The 15127-nt window shown below is 41.0% G+C and overlaps 1 protein-coding gene across 1 annotated transcript; it reads right to left on the bottom strand.

Annotated features, from left to right (window-relative positions):
• Window positions 1-302: 302 nt before the first annotated feature.
• Osi7 (Osiris 7) lies at window positions 303-6068 on the bottom strand. Its single transcript, XM_071584922.1, has 2 exons — window positions 5579-6068; window positions 303-760 (listed from the first exon to the last, which is right to left on the bottom strand). The coding sequence occupies exons 1-2, from the start codon at window positions 6066-6068 to the stop codon at window positions 303-305; spliced, it is 948 nt and encodes a 315-aa protein (XP_071441023.1).
• Window positions 6069-15127: the final 9059 nt, after the last annotated feature.

Below are 15127 nucleotides of genomic sequence, written 5' to 3'. Positions count from 1 at the left end.
GAGGTGATTTTATCTAGCATTAGTTGAGATTTGGCCTGTCGTATCCTTTATTGGACTCAATATAAAATGGAGCAATGTCAGTCTCTATGTGCCCTGTATAATATATAATGGAGTTTGGTCATTTTTTATGCAAAGATATTTGGACACATGACCATTTCCATCGTGATATTCCAAAATGAGAATAATATCAGGAGTGTATTTTCTGTCTTCAATTATATTTGCATCTCCTGATTCCATATCATGGTGAAATCCCAATAGACATAATGTGTGGCTGTCTTGTAATGCAACCATACTCACGGCTATCATTGCTGGCTGTTGGCCTGGGGCTGTGGCTGGTGTGCCCTGTAGGCAAGGTCCTGTGGCTCCCAGCCGGAGGGCGCGGCGCCTTGGACCTCGAAGCTGCGGCCCCAGCCTCCGCTGCTGCCGCTTCCACTGCTGCTGTAGCTGCCGCCGCCGCCGCTGTAGCTGCCGCCGCCGCCTCCGCCCACGGAGTAGCTGTCGTCGTGACCACCGGAGACGATCGAGTGGCCGTGGGAGTGGGAGTGGTGCGGGTGCGCCACCACCTCGTAAGTGACCACCTTCTCCTGTGAGAAGAGTTTCTTGAGACCGAGCACGATGGCCAGCACGAGAGCGAGCTTTCCGATAAGCAGGGCCTTTCCGGCGATGAGGGCGATGGCGGCGATGGCAAGAGGGATGAGGGCAGCGATCTTCAACTTGAGCAGCAACAGAAGAGGCAGGAGGATCTTGAGGGTCTTAACTGCTCGCCGTGGAGGAGAGGGGAGAGAAAGGAGTTCAGTGAGTAAGGACTGGGAAGGCATCCATTCGCTCCAAACGGAGCAGCTCTGTCAAATATCTCAAGAGCTCTCGTCTCCGTAAAGGGGCATATTCTTTTTATCAAACGGACCGAGGGTGGGATCAGGCAAAGAAATTCAGTCATCGTGGAGTTATACGAACTATGTATATATTTTGATTTGGATTAGGTAAATAATGGCAATTTGGCATAATAGTAAAAGGTTACAGGATTTGGTGTAAGTGAACCACTGGAAGAATTTTATTCGTTTCCCAATCGAATTTTCTGAAACTTTTTTCAAATAGTTCATTCCATTGTAATGGCAGGGAAATAAGTTTCTCCAATTATAGTTCTTTAAAGTATCAACTCTTCACTGCAAATGAGAATTCAATATATAAATGCGCGTTGGAAATATTTATCGTGTTCGTCTGGCATTGTTTTATTAGCTAGATATATTTATTCTTTTAAATGTTCTTAGTTGACGCCCACGATGGACTACTTTAACAAGAACATTAATTCGTTATGTGACTTTCAGCTTATTATTTCGATCGGTAATATTTCAAATATTTATGTAAAAGTTTTTATAATTTTAGAGTGAAAAATTTTATTTCCGTTATCTATAAAAAGTACGAATTTTAATATCGCACCTGATTAATCTAAGATTTAATTATTTTTTACGCCTTAAAACATTAACTGTATGAATACGAAGCATGAAAAAGGTATCAAAATAATCTGAAATTCATGCATTTACATTCATTTTCAATAAATGCATGAATTGCATTCATGTGTCTAAATGAAAAGGATGTGCCTTTATGATAGCTAATATGTGGAGCAGTCTCATTTATACGATTGTTTGTCCGATGTCCATTCCTTTCAAAAGCAATAATAAAGAAGAACGTAGGCTACAGTAGTCACAGGTGAGAGATGCACCATATTTTAAGTGAATGAAAATTCAGTGATCTTTAAACCTTATCCAAGGTAATTTAATACCCGCGACGTGTCAGAGATAGCCACTTCAGTTCAACAACCGTTACATATGCCGTCAAGCCTTTCGAGACCAGTCGTTCCACAAGGAAATACCAAATCTCATTTAATCTACTCAGCAAGAGCGTTCCATCACATGCTGACCCAGAGGCCGCGTGTTACTTACGGAAGCGTTTCAACTGCGATATGGTCGGAATGTGACTGTGGTTACGCGTTATATAATTCTCTATTCCTGGCGTTTAGCTTTCATGGCTATGCTACTACCAAGGGATGAATTTTATACAGTTGGCTGCTTACGTTTACTTTAAATTCTGTATAGTAGGTTTTCAATACACTTTAATGAATTACAAAACAGTTTACCACCTATATGAGCTGTGAAATTAAGAAAAAATAGTTTTTAAGAACATCTTATTTATTCCGATATTCGGAACCCACGATTATGAACACTTCGTAGTTTGATATTCATCGTCAGTGTTACCTGAAGTATCCTTATCAAAATTTTCATAACTTTGCAATTGTAATCATCGCATCAACGCAATCATTTATTATTGTCTATTTCTCATATATTATCCCAGAAGGTGATGGTACCCTCGTGAGGAAAATCAAATTAGCCTCCCTCTGTGAATGCTCGGGGAAACACTCAGGTTGTGGAGAACATGGAAGTGGAGCGAAGGTGTTCTTTAAAGCACCAAAAAAAGGAAAAAGAATCTTGTAGTATCCCTTTCAAGGTACAAGGGCTACTCTGAGTCTCTTCCCCAACTCTCCTCTCCCATACCCTTACACTTACCCCACTCCCCTTGAGCTAGTCCTTAACACGCCCACCCCCGTCCTCATCATCCGGCCCCACTCGACTGATCAAGTGTTTGAGGTCAGAAGGAATCTTTCAACTTGACCCGCCCGGTGAATCGCCTCTATTCCGATCCCTCCCGCCCGCCCCAAACACCTCGCTGGGCGCAGTTACGCTGACCGCGCACGGCCTCCCACCGCGCCTCCTCCCCCCGCCCACCCGCCAAAACCACTCGCTTCACTCCAGAGGCCGACGAACCGTGAATTCGGGCGGGCCGCCAGCTGATAAAGTCGGTAGTTTCGAGTTAAGTGCCCATCGCATCTCTGCTAGTTGCTTCAACGGCTGATTCCGCCAGAAGCGTCATTTTCCTCTTCCGACGGAGAAAATATATGGGCGGGGACAGACGCTCAGGCTTTTATCATTTGACCGTAGACAGTGGGGTCTCCCCAAATTTGTAACATGAGTTTTCAACTGTGATAATTTGTATCCCATAATTGAAATTCCAGCGCTCTTGAGAGACGAGATCAATTTCGGAACGGGTTAATTCCGTCCTGAATTTGGAAATTGAGAGCACACCCTAAGGAACCATTTCTCCAGTATCCGGATAAAATCCCACAAAACGCTCAATAAAAAGTTTTTCCGCGAAGTTGTCGATGCCGAGATAGCTTGAATCAATTAATGGGACTTGATTATCTGGGGACTAACGGCGTGGAACATAAAAATTAATTTTGCGAAAAAATCCTCGCATATGAAATACTGAAAAAATATAAGAACTATTTTTGCATGCTGGATTTACGATTGATGTTCAAAGAAATAATTGTCCTCTATAACAGTCAATCGTTATGAATATTTATCGCTCCGACTAATTTCAATCGCCAAGCGTTGTCTCGTCAAACCTCCCTTCTCAAAATTTCAGGTCAAGCTGACTGAGAGAAACGAGGATCCTCACCCTCACTCCCAGTGCGCGCCCTATTTGTGAGCATATATGGGAGTGGATTAATAAGGAGGAATCTGCTTATAAGGAGGGCTGCAGACGACGGGAAGGAAAGAAATGTTTGCGTTCCCGAGTGAATCAGGCGTCAAGGGTGAGAGATTCAAGCTCCCACTCCCTTCCCCAGAGAGAGGGAGGACTCTCCCACCGCCATTAATCTCCTTCACAACATCCCCCACCCCCCAACTAACCCCCCTCCATGCCCATTCCCACTCGTTTTACATATACCCGCGCCCGCTTACTCCCCAACCCACCTTTCCCCCCTTTTGAATCCCATTTGCCGCCCCGCAGATAACCCGTGTCCCCGACAACGGGGTCTCGTATACCGCATAACGGGAGTTCACCTCTGCCCGCCTGCCCACGGGGTGGGAAGTTGTGCTGGGAAGAGGGAAACGGGGAGGGATACGGGGAGGGATGGGGAAGTACGAAAGGGGTTGGGTGGGCAGGAGGGCAGTCGGTCTGCCCTAATCACCTTCCCCTCCCGTCCCTCGTCATTTATCCAAATTCTTCACCCACTTAGTATGCCACTAGTCCGAGTAGGTATGGGGATATGGAAGGCTTCCTCAACAATGTTATCTGTGATCGCGGGAAAAGTCTATTATCTATAATGGGAAATAATGATCTCTCATTTTAAATGTTTATACAAATATCATAGATGAAATCATGTTGCAGTTTATATGATAGAAAGAACTGCTAAGATAAGTAAGCAGTAGTTTAGATTTAACGCGGGATTGAAAACAATGCATTGTAAAATGAGCCGAATGGGTTTTGGATACAAGCCTAACCCCGTGAGAAGAATAGCAATGGCGGGCACATGCTGGAAAACAACCCATAAACTGGAAATACGTTTATTGGCTGAGTTGTCCACCCTTCATCCTTTCGCTTCTTGGCGGCGAGTGCGTACTAATTGCGTCGACCTTTCTCCAAGTTTACTCTTTAGGCTCGAGTTCCCTTTTTACAGTCGGCGAGGGGGAAACCGATCTGGAGTGAAATCTCATTTCCTCGTCCAACTAAGCCATTACCGAATGGTTAGCTTATCGGCTTCCGCGACGTTTTTATTTTAACGCCAGGTGTGCAAGCAAGGAGGTAGAGAACAATGGATTGGTTGAAATATTTTTGGTGAGGAGATTAACTTAATGCTGAATACCTCTGATATTTAATTTTGGCGAATACTAGATCAACTCTGTTTTGTTTTAGAGAAAATATCATCGGAAATTAATGCGTCGGGAATTAACAGTCGGGAAAATAATAAATTAAGGTGAGATAAGCTAAGTGGGTCACAATGATGATGGTCGTGGAATCGCATTTATTTTTCATTTTACTTTGGGTACGATTCTTGAAAAATAATGAATATCATTATTAATGAACTCTTTAAATAAATGTCTTAGGAATTGGAAATTCTAAAAATACAGTAATATGGAGGGAGTTTTAGTCAAGAATTAACGTATAGGCATAGTTTACATTTTCCTTCGATAAAATGTTCTTAGAAAATAAATAAACATATGTACACCCAAGGATAAAAATATCAGCACATAAGTATAAGCAAATTTTATGCTATTTCAATGGCTATGAAAAGCATAAAGCTAGTACTATATTTAACTTGACCATCTTGTTAAGGTATTGAATAGCATTTGGTGAGATTTCACTATTTTTAGTGGTTGCATGAGTCATTATTTTTCAGAAGATTAAATTTGGACGTAATCCCAAGAATACCACGATCCATAGTCATAGCTAGCCAAAATCTGACAGTAGTAGCATTTGCAAAATATTTGAGAACGTGTTTAAGAAAAAAATGTGAAAATGAGAGAAATTATTCATTAGTGATTCGAAATTTGGAATTTATATGCATCGTGCATTAGAGACGTATATAAAAAATAGAGTTAAATGTAAAATTTCATGAGACCAACAACTGAAAAGTTTTTTGAAGAAATGATTTCTTATCGGCCATGTTGGACATAATAGTCTCAGTATTATGAATTTGTGTTTGTCAATATGTTTTTTGGTGCAATGTATGTGCTTAGCTCACCCTTCTTGCGACCACTCTCCTCCACGCTGTCTCCGAATCCTAGGGACTCAGCGACGTCCCCGAGGGTGCGGCCTACGTTGGAGATGGACTCCGCCACTTCGGATCCCTTGACGTCGACCTTGACGGTGTGGGTTCGGAGGAATCGGGAGAAGCGGCTCCACACCAGGTCCTCGATCGGAGTCTGCTCCAGGGACCTCGGGGAGCCGTCTTCAGTCTCGGCCTCCACGGGGGCGTCCGTCTTTACCACCTCCACTCCATCCACGAGGCTGAACCCTTCCTCATTGGCCTTCAGGGCACGGTCCACGGCTGCAAAGAGTTTTCCCTTGACGCACGTGACAAGGGAGTCACTCTTGCGAAGGCAGTCACCCGCGATGCCCCCCACGAGGTCATCGGGGTCCGCGGAGGAGACTACGTTGGCGACCGGAGTCGCGGCGACTAGGGCCGAGGCCAAGGCCAGGGCCAGAAAGAGGCGTCCCTGAGGATTTATCATGTCGGCGGCGACGGTGATTGGGGAAGAGGACGATTGGTTTGGACGGCGTCAAGCAACGCGGTATCAAGTCCCGTGGGAACGAAAAGATTCGGTGGCTCCGTGAGGCTCACCCAGACTCCGGGAATCGTGATCCACAAGCGAATGAAGACTCGGCGTGTGGAGGGCTCTTTATATGGCGGGGCGACCGAAAACAGGAGGTACTCTCCTCTCTGTGCCTCTCCTCCCAATCCCCCCCTCTCCGATTCACCCCCTCCCATTGCTGTCTCTCCCTCCCCGAACCTCTTTCCCTCCCTCCCCCTTCCCAGCATCCCACCATCCGGCACCCTCCTCTCGCAAGAAGGGGCCTCAAGCGGATTGCACCTCCCCTTCTCGCCGACAAGCATAAACTCCCGCTCCTCCCAATTTCAGTCTCTCCCCCCGAACCCCTCCAAGTTTCCCTCAAGGAGGCGAATGAGGAGAAGAGTTGCCTTAGACAAGGTCACAACACATGAAACTCAACAAGCGTTCAGGCTCATCACAGCGGCAAGGAACACGAATGGCCACATGTTCCTGCGGGGGCAGCTTCGTGGGTCAATGGGCAAGCGACGAGAGAGCGAGAGGGGAAGGTCGACTCTCCCCTCCCGCCCCTTCCTCTCCACACATGTGGAGGTATCGGGGGTGGAAAGATAGAGTCAGAGGTGGCCCATTTCACGATGGACATTGGGGGCGAGAGGGGGTGCGGGGAGGCCGAGGCTAAACCAAGGTTTTCTCGCACCCTATTACGCTCCGGAGGACCTTATTGACTCCAATCACCGGTGCGAGGGGCGTAGGGGTGAGTGTACGCAGGGTGGCTGTGTGGAGATGGTGTCGAGGAGGAGATATCGACGCCTCGTAATCGGTGGCGACACACTCGGGAGGAGGGACATATTTCTCGCCATTCCTCTTCGAGATCCCATCGACGTAGTTGGCCGGAAAATTCCACCTCACTCAGTTTTTCGGTCATTACGTGTCAAGTGAGCGAAGTTCAAGGGTCTTTTTCTTACTCTCAAATTGAGCTGCGTATTTTTCTTTTTTATTTTATGTGAATTTTCCACCAAAATTCTAACAAAAAATGTTTTCAGATGTAGCATTCATGGGTTTATAACCATAGGCTCACTTGGGTGAATGTAGTAATATTTATTTTCTTCTTTGAAGGTGTTTGAAACGACATTTTATTCATGATAACCCATTTTTCATTCATGATTTGGATTCTGTCACCAATAATGAATTATAAATTTATAATATGAGAGGAGGCGACGAAAAGAAAAAAAAATGACTATAGAGATCAGTAGTGTGTGGCTGAGTTTTTCAATTTTTCTCTGATCATTTCAAGAATTGTACAATTGAGGTTCGTTTTAAGAATTATACAAACGGTAAATATAAATAATTTTGTCGCGCATTATAAACGTTCAATGTGAATGCTATCAAAGGCATATGAACAGAGGCGAACTAATAGAGCAATTAATAAAATATCTTCCTTTTCCACACAACTGTTGTGTATCTTCATGAATGTCTGAGTGTAAACATTTTCAAACAAAATTTTACCATGACTACATAAAGATTACGACCTAGCACACCAAAACGAAGTTGAAAGCGGGGAAAGAAGTACACTTCAATTTAATGAAGGAAGTTTCGCGTGCGTATGTCGCTCTCACAATTCCCTCATGTACTGGATTTTTTCCGACCGACGACTCATAAAAATCTCCTCCGTCTGCATCGCCTCCCAGTCTTGGTTGACCCGAATGTGAATAGAGCACCGACGCTTGTTTTGTGTCCCCGAGGGAATGGAGAGAATGTGCAACGCTTGCTTCCATTCATCCGGTTGCGGACTCACTCCATTCCCGCCGGGTTTCCGAATCGGACCCGCTTCTCATCTCTCCTCCCTTCAAATCTTCTTCCTCCACCCTTTCCATCTTTCTCCCCACCTCCTTCGCTCGTCCGCTCCCTCCTCCCCTCCTCTGGCCCACTCGCCCCCCCCCCTCCGAAAACATAAACCCCACCCTACTGAAAAACCGCTTACCCTCCTTTGCTCGCCCTCTTCCCAACAATACCCGTCCGCTTCTTTTGAATTGCCTTTTTCCGTCCTCACATTAGCTAGCCTTTCCTTACTCGTTAATATGACTTCATTGACTGTTTTTAACATTTTAGTAGCATTATTCGGACCTGCGGCCAACGGCGAACTGTTGCCGTGCTCGCGGTATCTCCCTCTGCGCCACCAGTGAAATTGCTTATGTGGTCCATGGAGATCGAGGATCGGGGACGACGCCAAGGAGCCCACCACGGGCTTCCGCCGTTTCCGTCCTCACTTTCATCGCCCTCCTCCGGACAAACCGCTCGCCTCTCCCCACCTACCTCCGCTACCCCCTCCTCACCTTACCTCCCCTCGGCCTGAGCGAATCTCCTTCTCCTCCTCGCGGGACTCCACGGGCCAAGGGTCCTCCACTACACACGTGTGCGAAATCCTCCGCGACTTCGCACTTTTCCGTATAGATATAAGTGAATACTTATTTGATTTTGATTCATCAGGATTACGGGCGGATAACTATTTTCGCATCACTTTCGCAAGTTATAGATACCCCAAATTTAACTGACCTCCAGTTTATTGTTTTTAGAGAAACATCCTAAAAAGTGGACGAGACGCTTTTTATTTCATGCAGTAATATTGTTTCATTTCCGTAGTGGGAATCTCTCACTATCATAGATTAAAACTTCTGTCATATTTATGATGAACTTTTTCCTTCAGCATAATTTTTTCGATTCCATTTCAATTATTTTCCAATACAGATTATAATAGTTTTTGATTGGAAAATGTAACTAGTATTAGAACTAGATGTGCTAACAAGTATAGTCACAATCGTTTTTAAAGAATAATATTTTGGAGGGGTACCTTAAAATCATGTATATATGTAAATGTATATATATATATATATATATATATATATATATATATATATATATATATATATATATATATATATATATATATATATATATATATATATATATATATATATATATATATATATATATATATATATATATATATATATATATATATATATATATATATATATATATATATATATATATATATATATGGTGGTGTTATACGTCAGTATTGAGTATACAACTGAAATAATTCACGTTGGCATTGAATGAGGAGATACACAGGCAGACACGGTGTAGCCACCGTGTCTGCCTGTGGTGGCACTTCTGTCGTGTGAAGGAAATAAAAAAAATCCATGATAAGGACGTTGCGACCGAGGAAAGCCTTTAAATTAGGATGAGAATATGGAAAATGCTCGCAAAAGGCTCTCTTACGGAGACCAGATGCGCCAGTGAGCGGAGTTGTTGTCTTTCTCCCTAAGAGAGTGAAGTACTAGAGCCCATGATAATGTCAGAGTGGACACTTCTGTGTAAACTCGGAGAGAAAATTCATACATTGCCGTCACACTCCACTCTCGCTGTGCAATGTATACCTATCCTCTGCTCTGTGAGAGAACTAGCGCCTGAGCGTCTTTCAGAACTGTGATTCCTAGGTGTCAACGAGTGTGGTGAGAATGGAAAATACATGATGTTAATCATATGCTTAGATGGAAATATCCATATATTTAAGAATGCGTCGGATAGAGAGAGAGCAAAATGTCAATTTATTAATTTGACTTACTTGTGAGTAGTAGAAGAAATTGCCTGCGGATGAAATGTTTTATACCTAATGCTGATGATTAAAATCATTGATAAATATAAAATTAAGTGTTGGACTTTAAACTTTGCCTTCAAATTAGTTAAGTGTCACAGGAATATGGCTTTTTCGCAAAAAAATAAATGCCTTTAATACAATAGATTTTGCTATGCAAGAAACATAAGGAGAAAATAGTGTAAGGCCAGATGAAAGCGTTGGGCATAAGATTACAAAAGAAGGACGAATTTGTAGACAGTTAAAACAATGGCATGAATGAAAGAAATATTCCATGAATGTGGAGGGTTGTTTACACCCTCCGCATTCATGGAATATTTCTTTGCGATGATTTCCTCTTGAGCTATCCGGAAACGTATGAGTGGATGGATTGTCATGTGCGAAAATTGCTTCTTACCTAAAAAGACTAGCGTACCGGATTTGCGCTCATCTGCCTACAGAATGCCTTAGATAATGCGCACCTCCATAGCATATTTCTATTTCACCAAGTATTTGTCAACTAGTTGGGTAAGGTAAAGCGAAATGAGACAGAATTTTAATGTATCATTAAAAGATAATAGATATTATTTTTTCCGTCAATCATTATTACATTACTTTCACTGAATATATAAAAATTTTGTCCTGGAAAAATTTTGAAATACATGAAGTGAATTTACATTTCCTATTTCAGAGAATTGTCTGAACTTTTTCAGTTCAGGTTGGATGACCATTTTATATGGTTCGTTTTAAAACATAATTTTAAAGACGGAGTGTTTGATGAAGTGACACTTTACCGCGAAAGACGATAAACAAGAAACAGCTCATCTGGGTAGCCGTTGAAAAGATTTCTTCACAAGAGAAGGCAAAAGTGTGTTATATCCGTCAAAGCCGTTTTACATAAAATGCCTTTTTACATGTGCTTCAAGGTAATAGGTTTTTCTATCCCTTCTCATCATAGAATTCCTTTTCTCTGGCTCTTCCATTTTGACAAAAATCTTTCGGTGAAAATGGTGGGTTGTTCCTAATAATTCGCAGTCTTCGTGACCACGGATTTTTATCAAAGCTAATGCGTTTTTCAAAAAAAATACCAATTCGTAACTTTCATTATTTTAATCACAGATTAAAGTTGCTAATTATATTCCTCCGTGTTGAACCAATTGAGTCATATATAGTTATACTCATTCAGGTTGTGATTCCGTTTAACAGAAATTTAAACTGTACAATTATTTTACTCGGCTAAGAACTTCATTCAATTACCAACCCTCCCATCACCATGAATCTTCTGTTTCTAAAACATTGCAATTCTTCATCAAATGAATTTATCTGTATTGGGCATGACGGAAAGAAGACATTTTTTCATCGGCGATGTTTTTGTGCTCCTCATTGAGGCATCGGTCACGGAAGTAATGAAAGCCATTGAGTAGTTTCTGACTCTTCTGTGGGGATTTTAAAGAAGTTGTGGTCCCAAACGCATCTTACGTTAACGAACTCGTTTCTTGGTTCGCACTCAAATGCACTAATTACTCACATCGGCGTGACGAAAGTGCAAGGAAGCAGTATCTCTCCTTCATATGATGCGTGCGAGAAGGCACTCGGTGGACACACCTTTGGAAGCTCCTGCTTCCCTTCCACATTGACTCCTTCCCTCCCCCCTTCCAATCGCATCCCCACTCTCTCGTCCTCATTCACGGCCTCCTCCTTCCTCCCACTTTCGACCTCGTCTCCCCTCCCACCTCTCCTTCCGTGCCTCGCTGCCCAACGAAAAATATTGCCGCATGCCCTAGGCGGAGAAGAGGCAGAAGTGAAGAAGAATCAGACATTCCTTCTTAGCCACGGTGAACACAAAACGAACAGGTTCATCGAACGAGAAGACAAGGAGCATTCCACAATGCTGCCTTCATGATCAGGACCGTGCCCTTGCGATCCATTACCGTGGGACTCTCGACGATGGGCTTTACTTTGAGTCATAGTTTTTTTACAATTGTACTTTATTACATATTTAGAGCACGTTTCTAATACCAAAGTATTCTCTTGAGTAGTCCATCTCATCCACCTCACTTGCAGCAAGTTATTATTCCATTTTAGTCCTACCGTTTTTAAAGGCAGTGTTTTAATGAAAACACCGAAATAACTGCGGGAAACTTACTCTCCTCCTCGTATCTAAAACTACATAACATTCTGCAAGTCACTGTAAGGGAATGTGGTGGGGAGTGGTAGGGCACCAGTCATGCATGGTAAATATAAATTCAAATATTTGTGAGGACTCAAGGTTAGAAAAGTTAACTCAATCATGATTTATATTCTCTTTATTGGTACTTCAAAGCCTTAGAGAAGTTATTAATGGTTATTTATTAAAAAGCACGTCTCTCAGTTATCGTCTTTTATAAAACATTCTCGGTAAGTAAGGAACACTGCCTGTAAAAATGAACTCGTAGTAGTGAAGGACTGTATTTGATAGTGTACCAGCCATCTTCCATGATATACCATCGGTGTTTATTTGCCTTTTTAATTATCTAGCCTATCTACAATTTTTTATTTTTGAATTGCACAAATCTAACAAAATTACCAGGAAAGTAAGAGTCGAACAAGCTTGTTATTGTATTAATATCGCATACTTTTTGCATACACTTTTACATGTTCGACCTTATTTTCTAAAATTTATTAGGTCACTTGAACACTGATTTGAGGTCCAAAACGAATTCACTTTTTGTGTATGTAAAAACTTTTGTATTCATAATCATGATTTTAGGATTAAAATATCTTGTGGCGACAGTATTTGCTGCACTCGTGAAACACGCATATTTATCAAATATTCCTTTTATTTCTCGTTGATTATATCAATATTGAACACTATGATGCTAATCTTTCAACAATCTTTAAATCCACATTAAAACATTATTAGAATTTCGTAATTGGAAACGCGGAGTTCAACTCTCACTGAGTCCAAAGGTGTGTGAAATCCACACATAAGGGTAGGATTCTTCCACCACATGTACCTCTTGCAGTTACCTGGATCATCTTAAATCTAGGAAAAGCTAGTGCTAGTATGGAACTTAAGATGTTCAGAGAAATCGCTTGAAATCAAATCTGGTCCGTGGATGAACGCTGTAAGCGATTTAGCACAAAACTATTTGTTTTGAACCTTATGATAGAGTAATTTACAGTGAACTAAAGGATATCCAATGTGGCATTACTGAAATTTCTGTTGATTAAGAATGTCTATGATAACAACTAGTGTTTAATGCTGTGTCAAAGCATGCGATCTAATAATAACAAAATAAATTCAACAAAATTCATATTAAATCTAATATCAATTATCATTTCGTGCTCATTAATTCGTTCCACTAGTTTATGATGGAGATAAACCTTCTTTCTTTCAATCAGGCTGAAATGATCCTGTCATCCAGTTATTGGTTATATAATTGAGGGCTCTTATTCATGATTTAATGAAATTTGAACGTGCATACATATCTTTGTTAGCGGATCTTCTCTCCGTTTTTCCTCTGAGGACGGACCTCCATTATTAAAACATAAAGAGAATTCAATTCTTCTCTCCCCACCTAATACTGCTCCCAAATATTCCTCTCTGTCCACACACTCGCCAGCGTACCCCCTAATTCGTTCCTTGCTCAGAGAAGAGAAAATTTTATTAAGCTTTTACCCTTCTCTATACTTCCACTTACCGTATTTAAATTATTTCATTTGGCCTTGTTCATGGTTCTACTTATCTTATTTGCTTATTTTCCTCCAGTCTGTATAGACGGCCATTAAAACTGAACTAAAATTATCCTAGGTGTCCCATCCTAACTTTACTATCAGGATTATCTAATTTTTTCCACATTATTCCGCTTTTCTTACATATAATTTCTTCTACAGTCCCCCTCAAATTAATAATTAAAATTTTAAAGGCATGAAAAATGCCTGCAGAGGCATTAAAGTCACTTGTTAATATTAATAATGCTTTCGATTTCCCCTTGATTTTCCTTAGCTATCAACCTTGTATTTTAACTGATGAACCCTGACTAAGATTCAGTTGGAAGTGCCATGCGTCGTTCGGTAAAAGTTAAAGCTCTCAGCTCTGAGGTAACCCTCTCGGCTGTATATTGTCACTCAAGTGAGTTCTCTAAAGTTGTATCGCCTAGCAGATTTTTTCTCAATTCCTATACGCTTGGTAAAAAAGTTAAATTTCATTTAAATTAACCATGAAAATTTGGTTGATGAGTATTAATGTGTAGTAAATAATTTTTGCAGACTAAACATGTCTACAGCAATGAACTAATAAATGGTTTTAAAACAATTTCTTTTGTCAAGGTTTCGAATAAGTGTTCTTTCAAGCTTAAAATTAATGGCATCGTTAATTATGTTTTATAGCAAGCATAAAATAGTTGAATGGTAAATTGTTATTTTTTCTAGAGATGGATTATTGTCAAAATGCCAAATAAGCGAATTAAATAGATATGGAATACCAAGATACGGTATTATCGTGAAAATTGTTTCAGCATCCCGTTATAAGTTCTTCCCCCAAAATTATATAACTCTTTGAAACCTAACTGAATAACCTGAAATTTATAAACAAAAATGAAAGAAAGATTAAAAAGTGGTTTTTACAATAACAGTCACCATCATTATTTGAATCTTTTGAAAAGAATTTCATTCCTTGATAAGAATGGTTTATAGCAGCTCTTAATTCTTCTTTATTCATTGTTAATTCTCTCCCTCACGATTAGATTTTGGGTTTTACTTCTTATTTTTGTCTCACATACTTGCTTCTCAGTCTTTTTTCGAGCTATTCTCTAGTTGCTCTTTTTATCATGCTTCTAATTAATTATTCCTCGAGGTGTATCCAATGCATCAAGTTCTTCTGTGTGACAGAGTTCGCCATAGGGAAATTTCATCTTCTGCTCTTTCATATAATTCCTTGTTCTTCTTTTTGTTTTAATCTTCAACACTTACCTTCGAATTTTATTCCATTATTCGCCTCTCCTCCCCAACAATACCCAGAACTTCCTTATTTGTTTTCCTTTCTGTTCACTTCAGCATCTCAATCCTTCTCCAGATCGACATTTCAAAAGCCTCTAATACACGACTATCATCCTGCTCCAAAGATCATGTTTCCACAACTTGCTGAACTACTCTCTATATCAAAGTTTTATCAAGCCTTTTCTTAACATCCTCAATTCAATGTTACAGCCTGCTAGGGCCTGTGATCAAATATCTCTTCTTTGTTAAAGCTTTACCGAACGCAATTCATCTACTTATTTCCCGACAACTTTGTCCAAAACACTTCCGAGATAAGTAAACTGTTCCAACGTCTTTAGTTTTTGCCCTTCTATTTTAACGTATAATTTAGCCATTCTCTTTCTAG

Source organism: Hetaerina americana, unplaced genomic scaffold (assembly GCF_022747635.1).
Source record: "Hetaerina americana unplaced genomic scaffold, ioHetAmer1.1.p SCAF_2, whole genome shotgun sequence".
Classification (NCBI taxonomy): Eukaryota; Metazoa; Arthropoda; class Insecta; order Odonata; family Calopterygidae; genus Hetaerina; species Hetaerina americana.
This window is presented reverse-complemented; position numbering and strand designations above follow the sequence as displayed.